Source organism: Cavia porcellus, unplaced genomic scaffold (assembly GCF_034190915.1).
Source record: "Cavia porcellus strain 051 isolate PalLab524CR breed Dunkin Hartley unplaced genomic scaffold, mCavPor4.1 scaffold_6, whole genome shotgun sequence".
In the NCBI taxonomy this organism is placed as follows: Eukaryota; Metazoa; Chordata; class Mammalia; order Rodentia; family Caviidae; genus Cavia; species Cavia porcellus.
In genome coordinates this window covers 74,236,509-74,259,273 of record NW_026947489.1, presented here as the reverse complement: position 1 = coordinate 74,259,273, position 22,765 = coordinate 74,236,509, and the positions used below count along the sequence as shown (strand labels likewise).

At 39.1% G+C, this 22,765-nt stretch overlaps 1 protein-coding gene across 4 annotated transcripts in view; it reads right to left on the bottom strand.

Annotated features, from left to right (window-relative positions):
- Ankfy1 (ankyrin repeat and FYVE domain containing 1) overlaps positions 1–22,765 on the bottom strand; it is a 100,176-nt gene that overhangs the window by 57,860 nt on the left and 19,551 nt on the right. For 2 of the 4 annotated variants that reach the window (XM_003469510.5, XM_005003537.4), the window contains one exon: positions 20,835–20,953. In XM_003469510.5, coding sequence (XP_003469558.3) covers positions 20,835–20,953 — 119 coding nt within the window. Of the gene's footprint in view, positions 1–2,114; positions 2,149–20,834; positions 20,954–22,127; positions 22,179–22,765 lie in introns of those variants that run through there. The other 2 variants (XM_063251007.1, XM_063251008.1) reach the window with 2 other exon arrangements.

Here is a 22,765-nt window from a genome sequence, read left to right as displayed (position 1 = left end):
AACACCGAAGAAGCACAGGCGCGGTTGCAGTGAAGTCGGGGTTGGCAAGCCTGAGGGCCTCAGTGGGAGGACGAGGTCGTGGAGGGGAGCAGCAGAGCGGAGAACAGCAGCAACTCAGAGATTTGTATCTGCTCACAGGAGTACAGAGAACTCAGTCCTCCTGCGGGAGTGGGCGATTGGCCAGGTGACATTCTGGAGTCAGGCAGGACAAGCCCGGAACCAGAACTGCAGCAGCTTCAGTCAGCCACTCCTAGCACAGAGCGGATTGATGAGAACTGCTTGGACTGAGTGCCTTCCCTGTGCATGATCCAATAGCCAAGGACAAGGTCTTCCTGAAGCTATACCTAACCAGCCCATCTGCGCGGCACACACTAACATGGTGAAGACTCTGGTGGTTGACCAGCTTTGGGGGAAAGGGCAGCCTGCCCTGCCCCTGCTTACACTCTAGGAGTCACCAGGAGATTGGGAAAAGCAGCAATCCCAAGCCAGCACACTTAGAGTAATAATAACCAATATAGTAAGTGACAGGGACCTCACTATCTACTGTCTGGAAGAAACCAGAAACATGACAAGACGAAGAAACAAAAGGAAGTCTCCATCTTCCAACCCAAACAATACTGGCCCAGGAGACATAAACACAGAAGAGATCAGGGATTGCACAGCTGAAGCATCTGACATAAAGAAATATCCTCATGACATTATAAAAGAACTCAAAGCAGAAATACTAGTAAAGGAAGATATAAGAAAAAATAATAAAAGAAATGCTAAGCACCTCTCAAGAAGACACAGAAGGAAGAATGGAGGAGCACAGAAAAAGGAGGGAAATCTTCAATGAAGAATATTACAAAATCTAGAATACATGAAACAGAGATTATCAGGAAATTAAAAACTCCATTGAAAACTGGCAAAACAGTATATGGCAAACTGGCAAACTGGGTATACATCTACACCCAGAAGAAGTAGAAACCGTTTTGGAGAGATGTGCGAACTCCAACAGTAACAGCACTTTGCACAACAGCCAGAAGACAGAAGCGATTCAAATGTCCACAGTGGGTAAAGACACCTCTGTGTGGTACTGAAATTAGATACAGAGCCAGGCGTGGTGGCACACGTCTGTATCCCAACACTCAGGAGGCTGAGGCAGGAGGACTGCTGCGAGGTCCAGGCCAGCCTGGGCTACAAAGTGAGGTCAAGGCCAGCCTGAACTGCATAGAGACCCTGTCTCAAAAAAGGAAAAGAAAAAAAAAAATAAGACATAGGGATATTCAACCTTTAAAGGGAAATCCTGTAGCATGCCACAAGAATGAACCTTGACAAGAACATGATACACTAGTCATAAAAAGACAAATGTAAGATGAAGGCTGGGGATTAGCTCGGTGGCACAACGCCTGCCTAGCAAGTGTGAGGTCCTGAGTTTGATTCCTTGTTCTCCTCAAAAATAAAATAAGATAAAATAAAAAATAAGGAGAAGAAAAAGTCCAAAAGTCAAATGAGTCCACTTACATGGAGTGTCTAAAGTACTTAAATTAAAAGAAACAGAAAGGAGAAGGGTGGTCGCCAGGGACTACGGCAAAGAGAAATAGAGAACTGTTATTTAACACGTAGGAAAGTTTTACTTTTGCATGATAGAAAATGTGAAGAATGACTATAGGATGTGAATATACTTATTGCTACTGAACTATATGTTCTATGTTTAAGGTGGCAAATCTCAGGTTACATGTATTTAACACAACTTTAAAACTATTTTAAAGAGAAACATTCTTCAAAGCAATTACAGAAAAATGATCATAGGGGAAAGATTCCATTAACTTCAGATTTCACATCAAAAACCACAGAAGCCAAGAATACACTAGAACATATTTAAAGTGCTGGGGGAAAAGAGAAACTATCAACTCAGATTCCTACAATCAACAAATATATCCTGGTTGGGCGTGGTGGTGTGGTGGCATACTCCTGTAATCCCAGCACCCAGGAGGCTAAAGCAGGATTGCTGCTGAGTTCAAGGTCGGCCACACGAGACCTTGCCTCAAAAAAAAAAAACGAAAATGAAAACAAAATCAGAACCAAATATGTCCTTTATAAATTAACAAAACCCCAGATTCACTGGTGCATACCTGTAATCCCAGCACTCATGAGGCTGAGGCAAAAGGATCACCAAAAATTCCAGGCCAGCTTGGACTACACCGTGAGTTTAAGGCCAGCCTGAGTCTCAGCAAGCAGACCAAGACCCTGTCTTAAACAAACAAACGAACAAACAAACACAAAAAATAAAGACATCCTTAGATAAAAAAAGAAAATTTGTTACCAATAGATTTTTCCCTATAAGAAATAACAAAGGGAAGAACTCTCATACCAGAGGGAAATCAGAATCTTCAAAACTGAACAGCAAAATTGAAATATCTGAGTAAACGTAAATTTGTTTCATAAATCTGTACTACAGACTTTTAAGTGCACTATAAAAGGTGTGTGTACAGGGATGTATGAGTGATAAATGGATACACAAAGAATCTCCAGGGTAGTAGTTCTCAACCAGGGAAGATTTTGCCCCCAAGAGAATCTAGAAATTTCTGGGAATATTTTTGGTTGTCAAAATTGGGGGAATAACATTGGGACTGAGTGAGCAGAGGTCACGGATACAGATAAATAGCCTATAATTCACAATTTACAAGGAAACTTCTGCGATGAAGAATTATCTAGCCTAAAGTGTCAACAGTGCTAAATTGAAGAACACGCCCTAGATCAGTGATGGTAAACCTTTTAGAGACCAAGTGCCCAAATGGCAACCTCAAAGCCATTTATTATTGCAGTGCCAACACTAATTAAACTTGAATTCAAGTTAGATATTAATATCTTTCTTCTTGAAAGAAAAACATGGAGGCTGGGGACTTAGATCAGTAGCATAAGCAACTGCCTGGCAGGCGTGAGGTCCTGAGTTTGATCTCTGGTTCCAAAAAAATAAAAATAAACAGAAAACTTATTACTTGGGCTGGAAATTTAGCTCAGCAGCTCAAGTGCTTGCCTAGCAAGCGTTAAGTTGTGAGTTTGATCCCTGGTATAAAAAAAAGAAAAGAAAGGAGAAGAGAAGAGAAAGAAGAGAGAGAAGAGAAGAGAAGAGAAGAGAAGAGAAGAGAAGAGAAGAGAAAGAAGAGAAGAGAAAAGAGAAAAGAAAAGAAAGAGAAAAACATGTGCCATAGGTTCACCAGCACTGCCCTAGATCAAGCACTAAACAATATAAAGAGAGCTAGTAAAAGCAAACAACAATCAGCAGATAAGACTGGGGACAGAGTTCAGTGAAACAGCACTTGGCTAGCATGTTTATGACCCTGGGGGTTCAATCTTTAGGACTGGGGAAAAAAAATCAACAAATAAATTAAAATAGAATATTTAAATTCTCTAAACAAAGGCAAGAGAAACAGAACACTGGAAAGAAAAGGAGTGTACAAATAGGAAAAAAATAAAATAGTGGTCTTCATCCTAAAGTAATTATAATTTAGCCGGGCATGGTAGCTCACGCCTGTAATCCCAGCATTTGGGAGGCTGAGGGGGGAGGATTGTTCTGAGTTCAACACCAGCCTGGGCTACAAAGTGAGCTCAAGGCCAGCCTGAACTGCATAGCGAGACCCTGTCTCAAAAAAGACAAAAAAATAAAAAATTTTAAAAAAAATAATTATGATTTATAAAAGTAACACTAATGATCTAAACAAAGGTTAAAAAGCAAGATCTCAATATATGGTACCAATAAGGGTCACACATTAAATACAAGGTCAGGATAAAGCTGAAAGTAAATAAATAGAAAAGATATACACATAAAGAAATCATTAAGAAGGCTAGTGTCTTTTTTTTTTTTTTTTTTTTTTTTGTGGTACTGGGGATCGAACTCATGACCACATGCTTGCCAGACAGGTGCTTATGCCACTGAGCTAAACCCCCAGCCCTTTAGTGTCATTTCTTTAACATCCAGTAAAATAAACCACGCTTGGCAGCAGTGTACTGATGCCGGCTATTCTACTATGAACACAAAACCCACCTGATGAGAGATTTTGCCAATGTTCATCTACCAGATCAGTGACTGTCTTGGGTTCAGTCCCTCCCCTAAGTACAAACCCCTTTGCTCTCTGTAATGCCAGAAACTTGGAAGGCTGAAGCAGGAGGATTGCTGAGTTCAAGGCCAGTCTAGGCTATAAATTGAGTACAAGGATCCACCCTGAACTGCACAATGAAACCCTAGCTCAAAAAAAGGACAAAACACCAAAACCAAAATATCCACAAAAAAATAGACTTTAAAATAAAGAGTATTACCTGATAGGAAAATAATCATTGTAAGATGATAAAAGGATAAAGTATCAACAAGTCATAAATATAAATGTATATATGCATAATAGTGGCTAAACATGAGGTGAAAATTGACAGAATTGAAAGAACTTGTATGGGAAAATTACAGTAGATGCTAGTATCTACCTTTAAAGAACTGATAAAACTAGGCATAAAAGAAAAAAATACAGAAAATACTAATGACATTTAAAGATTACTATATCCAATAACTGTAAAATATTCTATTCATGTGCAATGATGATTCATCAATACAAATGAAGAGCAAAGTTATAAAACAAATCTCAAAAACTGAAAGAGATCAAAATCATATAATAAAGTATATTCTCTGAATAATGGAATTAATTAGAAATCAGTATACAGTAGAGCCCTAGGGATTTTAACAGGAAAATAGGCGACAAAAGGAGCAGCAAATTTAATAGTGAGACTGAACAACCCTGAGCTACAGTGGTGGTCACACAGTATTAATGTAGGTTGAGTATTACTGTTTATCTTAAAATTGACAGATCTCACAGTCCCTTCCGAGTCTGCTGTAACATCGTGGGGTTCCCTGGCACAGAAGCTGGGAACCCATGCTTAGTCCACTGCAAAGCACAACTTCCTCAGCCAGTGTTTCAGTGCTTGGTTTTCCTAACCAGAAAGACAAGGACACAAGGAGGAGGATGCTTTCTGCTCTTTGCAAAGGCTTGACAGGACCCAGAACGCAATCCAGGAGCCCTGAATGACTAATACCTTAATCTCATGCCAGGGACCATTAGGTCTTTGCTTGAGAATACAAGAAAGAAATTCAAGCTTCAGAACAGCCATGCCAATGTTTGGTACCTTTCACAGCAGCAGCTGCTAGTGGTGAAGTGCTAGAGGCTATAAACAATCATACTGCCTGAAGCAAAGTGCTTTACCTCATTAAAAAATAAGCATGTTGCTCTCTTGCTGATCTAAAATTAGTTATATTATTTGAGCTAACTTTCATATTCTTTCTCTTCCCAAATAATCTTCCAATATCTTTATAACATATCTTTTTTCTAATTTTTCTTACAGTGTATTTATAGTGTACAACACAATCTGTTTTGCTTTTCAGTGCTGGAGATGGAGTCTAGGACATGTACTCCATCGCTAAGCTATGGAGTCCCCAGCCCTAACGTGATGGCTTGGTAGACATATATTGCATATGGCTGAATTAACATATCCTTCACCTCACAAACTTTATCTTGATATTTAATCAATAAATTTATATCTCCTTTTTTCACATTTAAAATAATTTCAGATGGGCCTGTTGGCAGCACTTGGGAGGCTAAAGTAGGAAAACAGCCTCAAATTTGAGGCCAGTATGGGGCTACTTAGGGAGTTTAAGGTCAGCATAAACTACCAAGGGAGACCTTGTCTCAAAACAACAAAAACAACAACTTTAGACAGAAAAAGTTGCAGAGCACTCCTACACACCCTTTAGCTGTCCTTCCCTATGTTACAGTTTATAGAGCCAGGTATCATTATCAAAACTGGCCATTTAGGTAATCTATACCACTAATCACAGACTTCACTTTGCTAATTTTATCAATAAAGTCTCCTTGGGTTCAAAACCCAACTGAAGATTTCTCATGGTGAACTCATGTCATGTTATGTCTCCTTAGCAGTCTGTTATGTTCCTACCCAAAATGACCTGGTGCAATGCTCCTCAGTTTAGGTTTGCATGGCGTTTTCCCATGGTTAGACTAAGGTCATGTATTTACAGAAAGAGTTTTACAGCCATGGCGGTGCCCTTGTTACCATACATTTTACTTTTCTGAACAAGGCCTGACTCAGTAGAAGCTTCTTCTATATGAGCACTTTAAAAATACTTGATATATAATGCCTCTTGCATTTCACAGACACATGCTAAAATCAAGGGGGAGGGGCAGGAGCTGGAATTGAACCCAGGAGCACTGAACTACAACCGCATCCCTTTTTAATCTTCTTTTGAGATGATGTTTCCAGGCTGGCCTTGAACTTGCAATCATTCTGCCTCTGCCTCCCAAGTAGCTGGCTTTAAAAATTCCTATAGTAATCAACAGCAGCATTAAAGTGGTAGGTTGTTCTGAATTTTATAAAACAGCAAGCCAGGCATGATGTTTATAGCAATCCTAGCATTTGGGAAGGCTGAGACGAGAGAATCACTGTGAGTTCAAGGCCAGCCAGAACTGAACTCTACAGTAAGACACTGTAAAAGAGGGGCTGGGATTTTACCTCAATGGCGAAAGTACCTGCTTGGCAAATGAGGTCATGAATTCAATCCCCAGGACACAAGGGGGGGGGGGGAGAGAGAGAGAGAGAGAGAGAGAGAGAGAGAGAGAAAGGGGAGAGGGAGAGGGGAAGAGAGAGGGGGGTAGAGAGAGGGAGAGAGAGAGAGGGAGAGGGAGAGAGAGGGAGAGGGGGAGAGGGGGAGGGGGGGAGAAGGGGGAGAGGGGGGAGAGGGGGGAGAGAGGGGGAAAGGGGGAGAGGGAGGGGGGAGGGAGAGGGAGAGAGGGGAGAGGGGGAGAGGGAGAGAGGGAGGGGGGGAGGGAGAGGGGAGAGGGAGAGGGGGAGAGGGGGAGGGGAGAGAGAGGGAGAGAGGGGGAGAGGGGGAGAGATAGGGTCTCCCTAAACACTTCAGTTTGGTCTTGAACTCACTAGGTACCCCAGGCTGGCTTTGAACTCAAAACGATCCTCCTGCCACAGCCTCTAGAGTGCTAGGATTACAGGTGTGCATCATCATGCCTAACAGTTCATAAAATGTTTTATGGCATCTGTTAGTGTGGAAAAGTTCAACCTTTAAAAAACAGCTTTTATGCTATTTATACACTTGTTTACATGAGCCTATTTCCAATTTTGTTCAAGTGGCTTCCAGGTATCTATCACGTAACAGTTCTCCAAACAGTTCCAACTGCTGCAGTCCCAAATTTAGACAGTCATACCTATGCCCAGGAAGACTGCTGGGAAAAACAAGCCACTAAACACAAACAGGCCTATGTATGTTACCACTACCTTCGACTTCTCCCTTATGACACACTGCAAAGATAGACTTCATAAAGAAAAGACCCACAGGCTCTGCTCTGAGCCATTGTGGTAGCCACAAAGCCACAAAAACCATCTCCTCTGATGGTTCACTCCTCAAAACAAAACTTGTAGCAAGAGCAGTATGTGCTTATTATTTACAACACAAGGAGAGTTCAAGGTCTGCTGCAGTTTGTTTTGGTGGTGGTGGTGAGGTATTTGTAAGGCTCTAACTGAACCCAGCTCTCCCAGCCCCCAGCCTGCTTGCCAGCAGAAGCACTGCTCTATGCAGGAAACTCAGCTCTCCACAATGAACTCAGCTCAGTACCAAAGCTGTCAAGCACAAGAAAGGAAATAAGATAGCACAAGGAATTTTGCAGGTTCTGGGACATCTGGAGACATCGGAAATTTACAAAGGACACTCTGGGGACTTTGCCCACTGAGACACAAGACTACCAGAAAACTGACTACAGATGTTCATTGGGATCTTCCAGCCTAATGTCCCTGGCCTCCTCTCTATCCCTATAAAAAGGAACACACTTCCCTGTGTTCATTGCAGACTGTCTTATCATGCTCTCTGCCTCCATTCAGACATACTAAATTCCAGACCACACTGTCTTTATACAAGCCTGGTGATCTCTGCTGGTTTCCCTCCCTCCCCCTTTATGTCACCTATGCTATAGTATTGAATCCAGGGCCTGGCACATGATAGTAGGCAAGTGCTCTCTACCACTGAGCCACACTGCCACCACTCCAAGAATGTCACAAGCATTAACATTAAACTTCTTTAAACTCCTTAAAACCTGATTCAAAATTAAGCAATCTTATGGCCATATAGTACTGAGTTACAGGTGCTCTTAAGTGATAAGATGTACTAAAAAAAGTTCAGAATAAAGCAAAACTTTAAATTCAATGTTTAAATTATACCTTCATGCAATTTTCTGGTTTTTGTTTGTTTGGTTTTGGTTTTTGAGATAAGGTCTTGCTATGCAGTTCAGGCTGATCTTGAACCCACTATACAGCCCAGGCTGGTCACCAATTTGCAGCAATCCTCAGTCCTCAGCCTCTCAAATGTTAGGATTACAGGTGTGCACCATCAGGCACAAAAAAAAAAAAACAATTTTTGTTTGTTTTTTCAGATAGGGTTTCACTATGCAGTTCAGGATGGCCTTGAACTATGTAGCCTATGGTGGCTTAAAACTCAAACTGATCCTCTTGCCTCAGCCTCCTGAGTGCTGAGATTACAGGTATGTGCCACTACATTTAGAAGCTAATTTTGTTTTTATGTGATTTTTTTACATTATGTATGTATGTTCTGTGCAGTAGTTTTTTTGCTTTCCTGTTCTTATTCATTTTAGTTAACAGTAAATATTTTAAAATCACAAAAGTGTAATTAACATCAATACTGTCTGCATATAACAGCCTAGAAGTCTGACAATGAGGTTTTAAAAAGGTAAGAATATTTCAGAGGAGCTAAAGAAGGCGGATCAGTAAGCAATGAAACGGGGAGCCTCTCTGAGACACAGCTCAGATGCTGGAATAAAGCATCCTGGAGAAGACCAGATGGAAGGAGATGGATCCTCACGACCCAGGAAGAAACTGAAGGGAAAGGAGCCTCTCAGATTCGCAGTCACAGTGCTCTTGCCACGGGAGCCATAGTTGCGCTGAAGTCAGGGGTTGGAGAGCCCAACAGAGAACAGAGCCACTGTGGAGACTTCCACTCACCCGTGGTAAGTGCTTGGAATTTGGTCCTCTGAAAGCAAAGGGGTGACCAAACTGGACAACATACTGTTATTGGGCAGGACAAGCCTGATTCAGGCTCAGGAGCAGCAGTGATTTCAGTTGGCTGTTCCCTGCCTAGAGCAGATTGGTGGGATCTGTTTGGGCTAGGTCACACCCCTGGCTGGGATCCAATAGCCAAGGCAGAGATTATCCCTGAAGCTGTCCCGAACTGGTTCTGTCCATGTGGCACACACTAACATGATCAAGGCCCCCGCTGGTTTACTGGCTTGGAGGGAAGGGGCCAGCCTACACTGTCCCTGCTTGCACCTCAATGACCAACAGCAAACTGGAGAGGGCAGCCTAGCCAGCGTGTTTCAGAGTAACCATAACCAACAAGGAAAAGGGCTGGAACCTCCACTATACACCTGTATGGAAGGAACCAAAAACATGACAAGAGAAAGAAATAAGAAAAATCCTCCAGCCCCCAACCCAGGAAAAATGGGTCCAGGAGAGGTAAATGAAGAGATTGAGGGCAGCAAACATGCAATATTGGACACTGCCATCAGTTGACATAAAGAAATACCTTCATAAAATTATAGACGAACTCAAAATTGAAACTCTAATACAAGTAAAGCAAGATATAAGAAGATTAATAAAAGAAATGCCAAGCACCTCTGAAGAAGACACAAAAGGAAGAATGGAGGGACACTAAAAAAGCAGAGAAACGTTCAATGAAGAACATAAAAAAAAAAAACCTAGAATACATGAAACAGATTACCAGGAAATTAAAAACTCCATTGAAAGCTGTCAAAATTGCTTGAAAGAAACTAGAGATAGATTAACAAAACTTGAAGACAGGTTTGCAATGTGTGATCACAAAAGAAAAGATCTCAAAATTAACAAGGAAACAGGCAGTAACAATACAAAGGCCAGAAGACAACAAGACGATCTATAACTTAAAAAAAAGAATGTTTGGATTCATGCACTTAAGACAAAAAAAAAAAAAAAAAACAAAGAATGTGAGTGAAGAAGCAAGGGTAAACACAAAGGAAATACAAAGGTTATTCACAAAAATAATTAAGGAAAACTTCCCAAGCATAAGAAAAGGAAATGATATTCAGATGTATGAGGCATACAGAACTCCACCACCTTCAACCAAAACAGAGCTACACCTAGACATATAATAATCAAGATCCCAGAAATTCATCACAACAGAATATTAAAAGCTGTCAGAGAAAAGAAACAGACCACCTATAAAAGAAAACCCATCAGAATCATGACAGACTTCTCAACACAAACCATCAAATCAAGAAGAGCTTGGAGTGAAGTATTCCAAGCCCTGAAAGAAAATAACCTCCAACCCAGATTGATGTACCCTGAAAAACTGCCTCTCAAAATTAATGAAGAAACAAGATACTTCCAAGACAAAGAGGAACTTGGGGAGTTTGTGACCACCAATCCAACCCTACAAAAAAAAAAAAAAAAAAAAAAAAAAAAAAAAAACCACCAGGATTTCAGGAACAGTGGCAGAGAGGCCTCAATGAATGGGGCAGGCAGTGGAATGAAGGAGAAAAGTAGACATTCAATGGCAGAAAAATAGCATAGCAAAGATCAGGCAGAGAAGGTTGGCTATAATCTCTAACATAGATGGCCTTGATACGTTAACAAAAAGAAACACAGACAGAGTAGATCAGCAGATAGGGTCCATAAAGAAGCTGTGTACAGGAAATATAATTAACCTGAAATAGAGTTTATGGACCAAAAGTCAAATATGAAAAAACAACGCTCTATGTGACAGGGAACCAGAGAGAAATAGAGACAACTAGACCAGCACCTGCAGATAGGTTGGAAATCATGACACTTCTGTGTGGTTCTACTCAGCTATAGCGAAGGAAAACCTGGAGTCTTTTGTAGGTAAAGGAATACAGCTTAAGATCAAGCCCACAGGTAAAAATGTTCAGAATCACTTAGGTAGATAGTGGGTTGCCCCTCCAATCTAAAAACTGAAAGAGTTAGTGGGACCCAAAATGCACAGTGCACCCTGTGAAAGCGAAAGGAGAGGAATAGTCTAAAAAAGGCAGGCAGAGGATATTGTTAATAGTGTATTAGGATTTAAAATACACATTATTCTCACCGCTCTGTTTAGTTTGATTATATTCTGTTCCAGTTTGTCTACTTGTACAAGATTTGAGGACACAGACAGCTGTCACCAAAATAGCAGGATATACTATGGTATAGGAAATTCTTTATTTCCTATTAACTTAATCTGAAGCCCTGTATAACTTACACTGTCTTATTATGACTGATCTTATTTGAATCTGGTTTGTTAGATCACTGATTTTGTACTGATTTTATTTGAATCTGTTATGAATAGTATCAAGTCTGAGATATAGGCAGCTACTCTGAAGATGACAAGATTCACTAGGATACCCACTCTGGTTTGACTATTACCTGCTTTTAAAGTCTTATAAAGCCCCAATGTTTTGTTTTTATTAATATTGTTATGTACTGCTATGTTCAATAATGCTATAACTGCTACAGGCTGCGCAGGTCATCGGGCCTCTGCATGTCCACACACCCACCAAGCGCCCTGCGTGCTCCTCTGCCCTAAATGCTAGTGCAAGATTAATGCAACATGGGATAACGGGAGGCTGCAAATCCCGTGCCTTTAAATCAGCAAACTGACCCGTGGACCCAACAGGAAAAGCTGTGTTGGCTTTTGGTGACTGCTGGGAATTGAGACCTGGGACCCCGAGAAGCAGTCACTGCCCCGCTGCACCAGAGGAGATTGTGAAAGGCTTTGGAGCTCCGAAGCCCAACACTGTGCAGTTTTCTGACCATTCCACGCTGTGCCGAGAGCGCAAGGAGGGTGAGCGGTGTGGTGTGCAGTAGACCCAAGAGGAGGACCTGCACTGAACCCTGGTGAGTACTGGGGACCCCGTGGCTGCTGGGGTTGGCCAGAGAACATCTTGGAACTGGGCAGTGCCCGCCACCACGGGGACATCAATAACACAGACAGTCTGGCAGCAGACATCTTAGAGTTGGGCAGAACCTACAGCTCGGTGACATCACCAAGTCCCCCTGTAGGGAGGTCTGGTAGAGGACATCTTGAAATTGGGCAGAGCCTGACGCCGTGCTGGCTTCAGCATCATACAGAGAACTAGTGGAAGACATCTTGGATTTGGGCAGATCTGCTGTCCTGGTGCTCCTGTCACAGAGAGGTCTGGAAGAGAACAGCTGGGATTTGGGCAGAACCCTGTGCCATAGTGACATTAGTCAGCTGCTTCTGGTACAGAGAGAACTGGCAGGAGCTACTGGGCTAAACCAAGCCTCTGCTTGGGGCCCAATAAGCAGATACAAAATAGTCACAACTCAGTAACATCCAGAAAGTACAGCCTAACTTACAGATTGACTGGCACAGAGGCTGGAGGCTAGCCTGTACCGCCCCTGCATCCCAGCCTACCCCAGATAACAGCAAATTGGGGAGGACAGCAAAAACTCAAGTCAGCATGCTTCTGAAAGGCCCTAAGCAATTCAGAGAAGGCCAGAGACCCCCAGGACACTCCAGTCTGAAAGAAACCAGAAACATGACAAGAGATAAAAATAAAAAAAATCTCCAGCTGCCCAACATGAGAAAATAAGCCCAGGAGAAGTAAACACTGAAGAGAACAAGCACAGTAACCATCCAATACTTGACACAGCAATCAGCCGAAATTAAAAAATACCTTCATGACCTCATAGATGAATTTAAAGCTGTACTCCTGATCCAAGTGAGGCAAGATATAAAGAGATTAATTAAAGAAATGACAAGCCCCGCCCAAGAGAACACAGATGAAAGAACTGAGGAAATCAGAAAAGAAAGAGAAACTTCTGAAGAAGAATTTAAACATAACTTAGAATACATGAAACAGATCCAAAGGGATTACCAGGAAACTAAAAACTCCATTGAACAATGGCAAAATGCCTTGACAGAAACTAAAGACAGCCTTCTGAAACTTGAAGAGAGATTTATGGCATATGATTGTGAAAGAAAATGCCTCTTAAAAATAACAAGGAACCAGAAAGAAACAATTCAAAAACTAGAAGATGACAAAAAGATACATAACTTAAGAATAAAGAATGTGAATTAAGAAGCAGGAGCAACCAAAAATGAAATACAAAGAATATTCACAGATACATTAAAGCAAAATTTCCCATGTATAGCAAAAAGAAATGATATCCAGATAAAAGAGGCATACAGTACACCAGCTACCTACAACCAAAACAGATCTATGCCTAGACATATAATAATCAAGATTCCAGAAATCCACCAAAAGAACAGAATATTAAAAGCAGCCAGAGAAAAGATGCAAATTACCTACAATGGGAAAATTATCAAAATAACAGCAGACTTATCAACACAAACTCTTAAGTCAAGAAGGGAGTGGGGAGAAATATTCCAAGTCCTGAAAGAAAATAATATGCAACCAAAACTCATATACCCGTCAAAACTCTCTCTCAAAATTAATGGAGAAATAAGATGCTTTCAAGACAAGGAGGAACTGTGGGAGTTCGTGGCCACCAAAACAACCCTACAGAGAGTGCTGAAGGACATTACAGAGAAAGAGAGGAAGGGATACCAGGATTCCAGCAACAGTGGCAGAGAGGCCTCAATGAACGGGGCAGACAGTGGAATAAGGGAATAAGGTGGACAAATTATAGCAGAAAAGTGGAGTAGCAGACGTGAGGCAGAGACGGTAAGCTATAGTCTTTAGTATAGACAACGCTGAAACACTATTTAAAAAAAAGGCAGAGGTCATTGTTAATGGTGTATAAGGATTTAAAAGACACAGTAGTCTTATCGCCATATTTAGTTTGAATTTAATTTGTTCTGGTCTGTCCACTCATGTCAGATTTGAGGGCACAGACATCTTGACCCAAAAATAGCAGGTTATACCATGGTAACTATCCTTACTTTCCTATTAACTTAAACTGAAATCCCGTATTACTTACATTGTCTTACTATGACTGATCTTAATTGAATCTGAATCATAAGACTATGGGTTGGCCTTAGCTGATTTTATTTGAATTTGGTATGCTTGTTAGTATCAACCCTAAAAGTAGAGGCAACTACTCTGAAGATGACAAGATGTAAAGGATATCCATACTGGTATTAACTATTAACAGCTCTCAAATCCTACAATGCTGTCAAAGTTAAGTTTTTATAAAAATAGGTAATACTATGTTTAACTATAATAAGCCGGTGTGGTGGACAAATCTATTGAAAATAACAAGAGAAAACATAGTAACTACGGAAGATCATCTATATTGTGGTCTTATATGTCTTATTCATTGCATGTTTTTCTAGGAAATTGTTTTGCTGTCTTGCTACGACTTGGTTTTCCCTATAATACAGAGAGGATAGATATATATGTAGAAATTCACACATGAGTTTTTTTTTAAATTATTTATGGGAACAGATTATATAATGCAAGATGTAATGAACAGATACTCTGAGGAAGAGACGCTAAGAAACCCGAGGCTAATTTTGTAGCATTATGATATAAATTCTAGCAATACTATTGTTCGCTGATTAGAATGACATTGGACTAGTTTCTTGAGTTCAATTTCAGCGTATGTAGAGATGGGGATAGCTATCACAAAGAGAATGAGAGATGCGATGGTAGTTATTATTGTCTTCCCTAATGTTAGATCTTGAAGACCTAAAAAGCCTTCATCATCCTGTAATGATTTGATTAGTTCTATAATATGCAATAAGTATATAAAGTGGGTGAAGATGGGGACAACTATTTGTAAGAAACTAGAGACAGTTAGATAGACAGTGAAGATCTCCAGTGGACTTGCTTTGAAATCTGTATTTCTTTACTTAAATTGTTTTTTTAACTGTTTTGTTCTGTTTTGATATGTTTAATCTTACCCTCTGTGAGATGTAAAACAAATGTGTAGGACTAATAACCATATTACTGAGCTTTTGTTCAATCATTGAGCAGAACTGTTTGTAGTGTCACTTTTTGAATGTCATTCTAACTACTTTAATTCTATAACCTGAACAGCTATTTCTAAGATGACAATATGTAACTTATCAACCAGCAATTTCTTACCGTTTGTTTTTCTGTAACTTTGTATTATTTCTACCCTTTTTTTATCTCCATGTATTTTTTTGTTTCCTTTTCTTTAAATAAAAAGAAAAAAAATAATACTATAACTGAAGATATAGACAATTGTATTGAAGATAACAAAAGACATCATAGTAACCATTGTAAATTATCCTGCATTGTAGTTTCATATGACTTTTTTGCTTCATGTTTTTCTAGGAATTTGTTTTGTCTTGCTTTGTTTTGTTTTTCCCTCTAATACAGAAAGGATAGATATATATTTAGATACTCATGCATGAGTAGAACTTCTAAACAGTTTATGAGAACTGATTATATAATGCACAATGAAATGAACTTTGAGAAAAAGACACTACAGAACCCAGTGCTGATTCCGTAGTGTCACAATGTGAAATCCAGCAATACTATTATTCTTTGTTCAGAGTGATTTTAGTCTGTTTTGTTTAATTTCAACATACGTGAAGGTATGGACAGCTATTTTGAAGAGAATGAGAGACACTATAATAGTCATTGTTGACTTCCTTATTGTCTGATCTTGAAGACCTAACATACCTGCATCATCCTGTTTGGATCAGTTTTATTGTATGTTGTTTTGTATGAATTCACTGTATGTGAAGGTATAGACAACTATTTGGAAGAAAACAAGAGACAATATGATAGATAGTAAAGATCTCCGGTTGTCTTGCTTTGAAATCTGTATCTCTTACACTGCTTTCTTACGTTCTGTTTTGTTGTGTTTAATCTTACCGTCTTTAAAATAAAATTTAAAAAAGAAAAGAGTATTTCATAGCTCTTCTCTAATTACTTTCTAAAAGTCTCAAAACGTATTTATAATACTAATATATTACAGGTGTGTGGTGATGCACACCAGTAATCCTAGCCTTCGGGAGGCTAAGCCAGGAAGACCACCACAAGTTCCAGTCCAGTCTGGCTACACAGTAAATTCAAGGACAGTCTGAACTATACGTAGTGAGACCCTGCCTCAAAAACAAAAAAAGTACCAATTTCATGAGTTTATGAGTCTTATAATTACTGGGATCACCAATTTTTGATATCAGATGTTAAAAGATAGTACCTTATTTTCAACTTTTTTCTAACACAGTTGAAAGTTTTCCACGTTTTTGTATTTCTTCCAGACTTTTTGAACTATTCATTGCAGTCAAGATCCTATCACACATTTTGTGACAAACCCCTCTTCACAATCTAATGGGTGTTGGTTCTGTTTTGTTTCGTTTTGCTTTTTGAGACAGTCTCTCTATGTAGTTCAGGCTGGTCTTGAACTCACTACGTAGCTCAGGCTGGCCTGGAACTCATAGCTATCCTCCTGTCTCAGCCTCTAGAGTGCTGGGACTGCAGGTAAGTGCAAAATTTCCTGTCAATCTAATAAGTTTTAAAAGTTACGCATTAATTATGTTCTGTATAAAGTCAAACATACAATTTCAAAAGATAAGGCTTTTAAAAAAGAAAAGCTAAGTTCTGAGATTTTATCCACATGGACTGGTGCACTCTTAGTAAGACTGTTTCCCAAGCAGATGTGTTAAAGATGTGAATGTAGCCGAATGTGAGTGATGCCACATCCCTGTAATCCCAGCACTCAGGAGGCTGAGTTCAATACCAGCCTGGGCTACAAAGTGAGCTCAAGGCTAGCCTGAACTGCATATTGAGACCTTGTGGCAAAAAGATTTTTAAAAAAAGACGTGAATGCACAAGCAAGCTTGTCTATTTGTATTTATAACTATAAATTATGAACCTCAAATTAGACCCTAGAAATTATCATAAAGATCCACAATTAGTCATAGTTGAGAAGCATAAAATATCTGCTTCCCTAATTCCAAGAGTTAAACCTCTATTCATCCTTTACAATACTACTCAGGTGTTAACCACTTCCAATATCTTCTCTACCAGCCCAAGTCAGTTTCTTTTGTACCTTATATATAAAGAAATTGCACTGCTGTATTTATAGACCCAACCCGAAGTGATTTGTTAATGGCCAATTTCCTCCAACAGAGTATGAGCTCCATACGGCAGTCACAGAATAATCCTCTCAGTATTCCTAGCTCTTACATGGAAAACAGGACTGTAAAAGCGGCAAACCCAAACTGCTCATAAACAACTCGGGGATTTTCACATAGCCAACAACTTTACAAATATGTCCTCCCTTCACACACACTTCCTTTTCTCTTTTGTCCTCCCTTCATACACACTTCCTTTTCTCTTTTTCCAGGGCCTCACATATGCTAGCCAAGCACTCTCCCGAGCTTCATCCACCCCTCTAACCCAACCGTCCTCTCCGAATGCCTGTATATTTGCATCATGTAATAATTTACATAACCATCAAGAGCAGGATTAAATTATTGTGGATTTTTTCCAACAGCAGTTAAGCTAGTAGTAAACAAAAATACAACTTTAGAATGAACTTTTAAAAAATCTTTACCATCATACTTACCTAAACTTTTTATGACATACCATAAAACATTAAATAGCCCATGTATCTACTAAAATCTTTCAAAATTTTATTGTGCATATATATATATATATATATATATATATAGTATATAACATTTAGAGACAAATACATGAAATGATTACTATTATAAATATATCTGCCACTCACATAGTTATCCAAATCTACTAAAATTCTAAAGACTAACCATCCTTTGATACTGATAAAAAAAAAAAACTACTTCTGCTCTTTAGAGTGAAAATTACTTCTAAGATTAGTACCTATAGAAAAAGAACTCTGCCAGTTATTACAACATTCAAGTAACTTCACAGCAGGATTTCCTTCTTGGAATATGAATATATTTTTTTTCCTTTTTTTTTTTGAAAGGGTCCTGCTGTGTAGTTGAGGCTGGCCTTGAACGCATGGCAATCCTGCCTCTGCCTCTTGAGTGCTGTGATTACAGGCATGTGTCACCACGCCCAGATTGGACAATGTATACAAAATATCTATATATGAAATGAACTCATAGAAAGTAATGCTATTTTGTAAATCATAAGATTATTGTAGATACTCAAACATTTATCACTGGTTTACCAGAGGCTAATAAATACAAGCAACCACAAAGTATAACCAATGGAGAGTGACTAATTATTTAAGCAGTTTATGGTCTCCATCAACTGATAAGTAAAGTATTTTAGTTTCATTAAACCACAGTATTTTGAAGCAGCCAGTCATGCCCTCATGTGCCCACCACCATCAGGAAAGCCTCATGATAGCCACATGGGTCCAGAGAAGCCTGCTCTGTGCCCCACCATCTCTCCAAGAACCTAGGTTTGGAGAAACCCCAGTGCCTGGCCATTCCCCTGCACTGTGGATGGGCTCCCAATGTGGGAAGCACTTGAGAGCCCACAATGGGCTCATCTGGAGGAACCCCGGACAAAGTCAAGACAACAGAGCAAAACACAATCTCATACTTGCAGCCCACATAGAAAAAAGAGACACAGACGTACAAGAAACTAATAGTCACACACCTGAAATCTCTGAAATGATAGCAGCTGAAGTAAAGAAACAACTTCACCTGAGGCCATAAAAAAAAAAATCAGATCAGAAATAATACCTCACACAAAAGAAGAAATGACACCATAGTGAAAGAATTGCTAAGCATATCTAAGAAAGACATAGATTTTAAAAAGATGAGCAGAGGAAAATGATGGAAACCTTGAATGAACAATATAAGAAAGAATTAGAATGCATGAAACAGATGCAAAGAGATATCCAGGAAATTAAAAACTCCATTGAAAGCCGGCAAAACCACTTGAACAAAACTGAAGATAGACTTTCAGACCTTGAAGACAGGATTGCAGCTAGCAATCGCAAAAGGCAAGATATCTTAAAAATAACAAGGAACAAGGAAATGAAAATTCAACAGCTGCAAGATGACACAAAGAAAAATAATTTAAGACTAATAGGTGTCAATGAAAAAGCAGCAGTGAACACAAATGACATAAAGACTATTTACAGAAGTAATAGCAGAAAATTTCCCAAGTGTGGGAAATGGATCTGGCATGCAGATGAGTGAGGCATATAGGACTCCACCTAGCCATAACCAAAGTAATCTACACCCAGACATTAATAGTCAAGTGCCCAGAAATCTAACACAAGGACAGAATATTAAAAGCTGTTAGAGAAAAAGAAATGGCTCACCTATAAAGGAAATCCTATCAGAATCACAGCAGACTTTTCAACATAAACCATCAAGTCAAGAAAAGCTTGGAAGGCTGGAGATTTCACTCAGCGGCACAAGTGCCTACCTGGCAAGTGCAAGGTCATGAGTTTGATCTCTAGTATCCAAAAAAAAACACCTTGGAATGAAGTATTTCAAATCCTGAGGGGAGGAAAAAAACATCTTCCAACCATATTGATGTATCCTGCAACACTATCTTTCAAAATTAATGGAAAAATAAGATACTTCCATGACACAGAACACCTAAAGAAATTCATGACCACCAAACCAACCCTACAAAGAATACTGATAGATATTCTAGAAAGAAATAAAAATGACCACAATTCCAACAGCAACAGAAAGAAATCATCAAGCAGGGCAAGCAACTGAACAGAGAAAAGTAGGGAACTAACAGCAGGAAAATAACATGACAAAGACAAGCCAATACATCAGTCATAACCAGTAATGTAGATGGCCTCAAGTCACCAATAAAAACAAACAGGCAGAGTGGGCCAAGAAACAAAATCTGTCAATATGCCATATATAAGAAACGTATATAACTCAAAAGAAAATTCAGACTGAAAGTCAAAGGAGAGAAAACAATACTCAATATGACAGAAACCCAGGAAAAAGCAAGGGTAGCTTGCCCATCAATCACAGAATGGGTAAGAAAGAAAGAGTGTTTTTCCATGCCCTGACACTCTGCCTTGGCAAGACCTAGAGACTCAGTGGGCCAGTGTGGGCTGGGAGAAGAAGCCATGCTCCAACGCTCCACAGCCATGAGCTGAGCATCAGTGAACTGCAGGTCGAAGCCTCTCCCCGACTCCAGGAACTCCGGAATCAGAGGAACCCAGATGCCTAGTCCAATTCCCTACAAAGAAGAACTGGCAGCTAAGGCAGGAAATGCCCAGGATGCAGCAACAGGCTAATTTGGAAAAACACAGAAAATGTCAAGATGAAGAAGCAAAATATAATCTCAGACCCCCCCCAACCCACCCAGAACAAGTTCAGGAGACACAGGCGTAGTAGAAATTAGAGGTCACATATCTGAAATTTCAACTTAGGTCTTGTATTGTTTGGTTAACTTTACATGCCCATGTCTGATGGTCTGGGAAGCTATTTTTAAGGTAACAAGATGCATTATGGTAACCATCGTTAATTTTCTAGTATCTTTTGATACTAGGAGTTTTGAACTCCTATATCATTTTCATTGTTTTGTTTTGTTTAGTTTTATCATATCTGATGATCTGAACAGCTATCCTGAAGATAACAAAATGTATTATGGTACCACTATTGATTTCCTATTATCTTGTTTTGGAAGTCCTGTATTGCTTTCAATGTTTTGTTTTATTCGGTTTGGTTTTTTTAAAATCTCTTTAAATTTAAAAAACAAACAAATAAACAAAACTGACCCACAGTATTTCAAAATGACACACCACACTTTCTGGCCAAAGTTCTTATACAGTCACTTTTTGTCATTGATGGAACAGAGGCTCACCTGACAAGTCCAGCTCCTCAGTGGAAGACAAGTTGGCCAGACTCCAGCTGTCACTGCGGGCTGCCAAGACAAACTTGTGAGCACTAATGTGCCTGTCCCCAACCTTGATCTTCAGATCACTGACAGAGAAAAATATCCACAAACATAAAAATGAAATGTCATCATAACTAGGTATACTTAATTATATTAGTATTGTATAATAGTCTACAGCTAATAAAGACATAGGTACTAACTGATCAACATGCATCTACAAAAGAAAAAAATCACGGCAAAATTATTTCTATGGTTGCACTAAAGTTTGGAAAATGTCTACAATACGTTGCTGGAACTGTTTTTTATTTCTATTTCTAACTTCTATTGAATTCACGTAAAATATTCTTCTAACAGGGTTCTTAATGGTGGTGAGCTATAAGGTAAGTAGAATGAAGAAGATATTTTATGCAGAATAAATCATGATAATACATCACAGAAAGAAAGGTGGAAACCTTAGGGACTGTGATGACAACCTTGAGATTACACTGTAACTCTGCTCCATATTAACACTCAAGCAAAATTAAGCAGAAAAGTTATAATCACACTGACTTCGACAAAGCAGTCAAGAATCAGAAACCCAATACCTGGATACCTGTTCTCAACAGCAACATTTAGACTTAATGTTGGTCATTTATTACTCAGCCATTTATAAAGAAATGAGGTGGGAAAAACCTTTTCTTTCTTTCAAACGTGTTTCTACTATTTATGATACACCATTACATGAAAAGAGCTCCTGGAACACATATTTATGTTTACCTTTGAAATGTCAAATATTAAGGGAGGAAAGCATCAAGGCAATTAACAAAAAAGCCGAATGACCCACTGGGCCGACAGGAGCAGAGCCATAAAGCTACAGACACAAAGGCAGTCATTATCATCACCCTGCTTGTATTTATATACTTCTTTCCATTTGTGACCCTCCCATTACAATCATGTATTAGGTTGGAAAGCCATTAGAAACTACATTTTAAGAACTATTACATGGGGTAAAAGAAAAGAAAAACGACTGCATGAATTAACTCACTCACCTATAAAGACCCAAGCAGAACTGCTTCTATACAATGCATGACACAAATTCAACACCACAATATATTATTTAAAACATACTTTATAAGCATCTAAGAATACCAATAATTCTAGTTCTATTAAAGAATAAGCTATAATTAACTATATTAGATCTGAAGAGTAATATTTATTATTTCAAGTTGTTTCAAGAGCTATAAAACATATCAATAAATATAAAGAAAAAACAGAACTAACATTCTAGTCAGGCACGGTGATGCACTCTTATAATCCCGGCACTCTGTGAGGCTGAAGCAGAAAGATTACAAGTTCAAGCCCAGCTTAGGCAACTTAGTGACTTAGACCCTGTCTTAAAATAACAAGTACGAATCAGAGGTGAGGAAGTGCTCAGTGCAAAGGCCCTGGGTTCAATTCCTAGTGCTAAAATAACAACAACAACAACAGTAATAATCATAATAAAATTCTGTTTAAAACAGTACATGAAACTGCCTCAAATCATATCTTATCCTAAAGTTTTAAAATTTCAGTGAAGACAGGAAGCTACTTACAAAGCACAAATAATTTAAGTCTATTATATTTATAAAGAATTAGATTCTAATAACTTAAGTGGTTTTTTACTGTCTTTACAGTATAGACATTCACAAATTCACAATTCTTACCTTTAGTCACAAAAAAATTATAAAAGTAAATGTTATACAACTGCAAGTGTGTTTAGGTGTGTAAGACAGTTGACCATATTACTAAGTTTTTGTTGGATCATTGAACACAACTGTTTGCAGTCTCACTGTTTGAATGTCCACTTTGTATGGTTTAATTTTGTAACTTGAACAACTATTTCTAAGATGACAATATGTAATCTATTAACTAGTGATTTC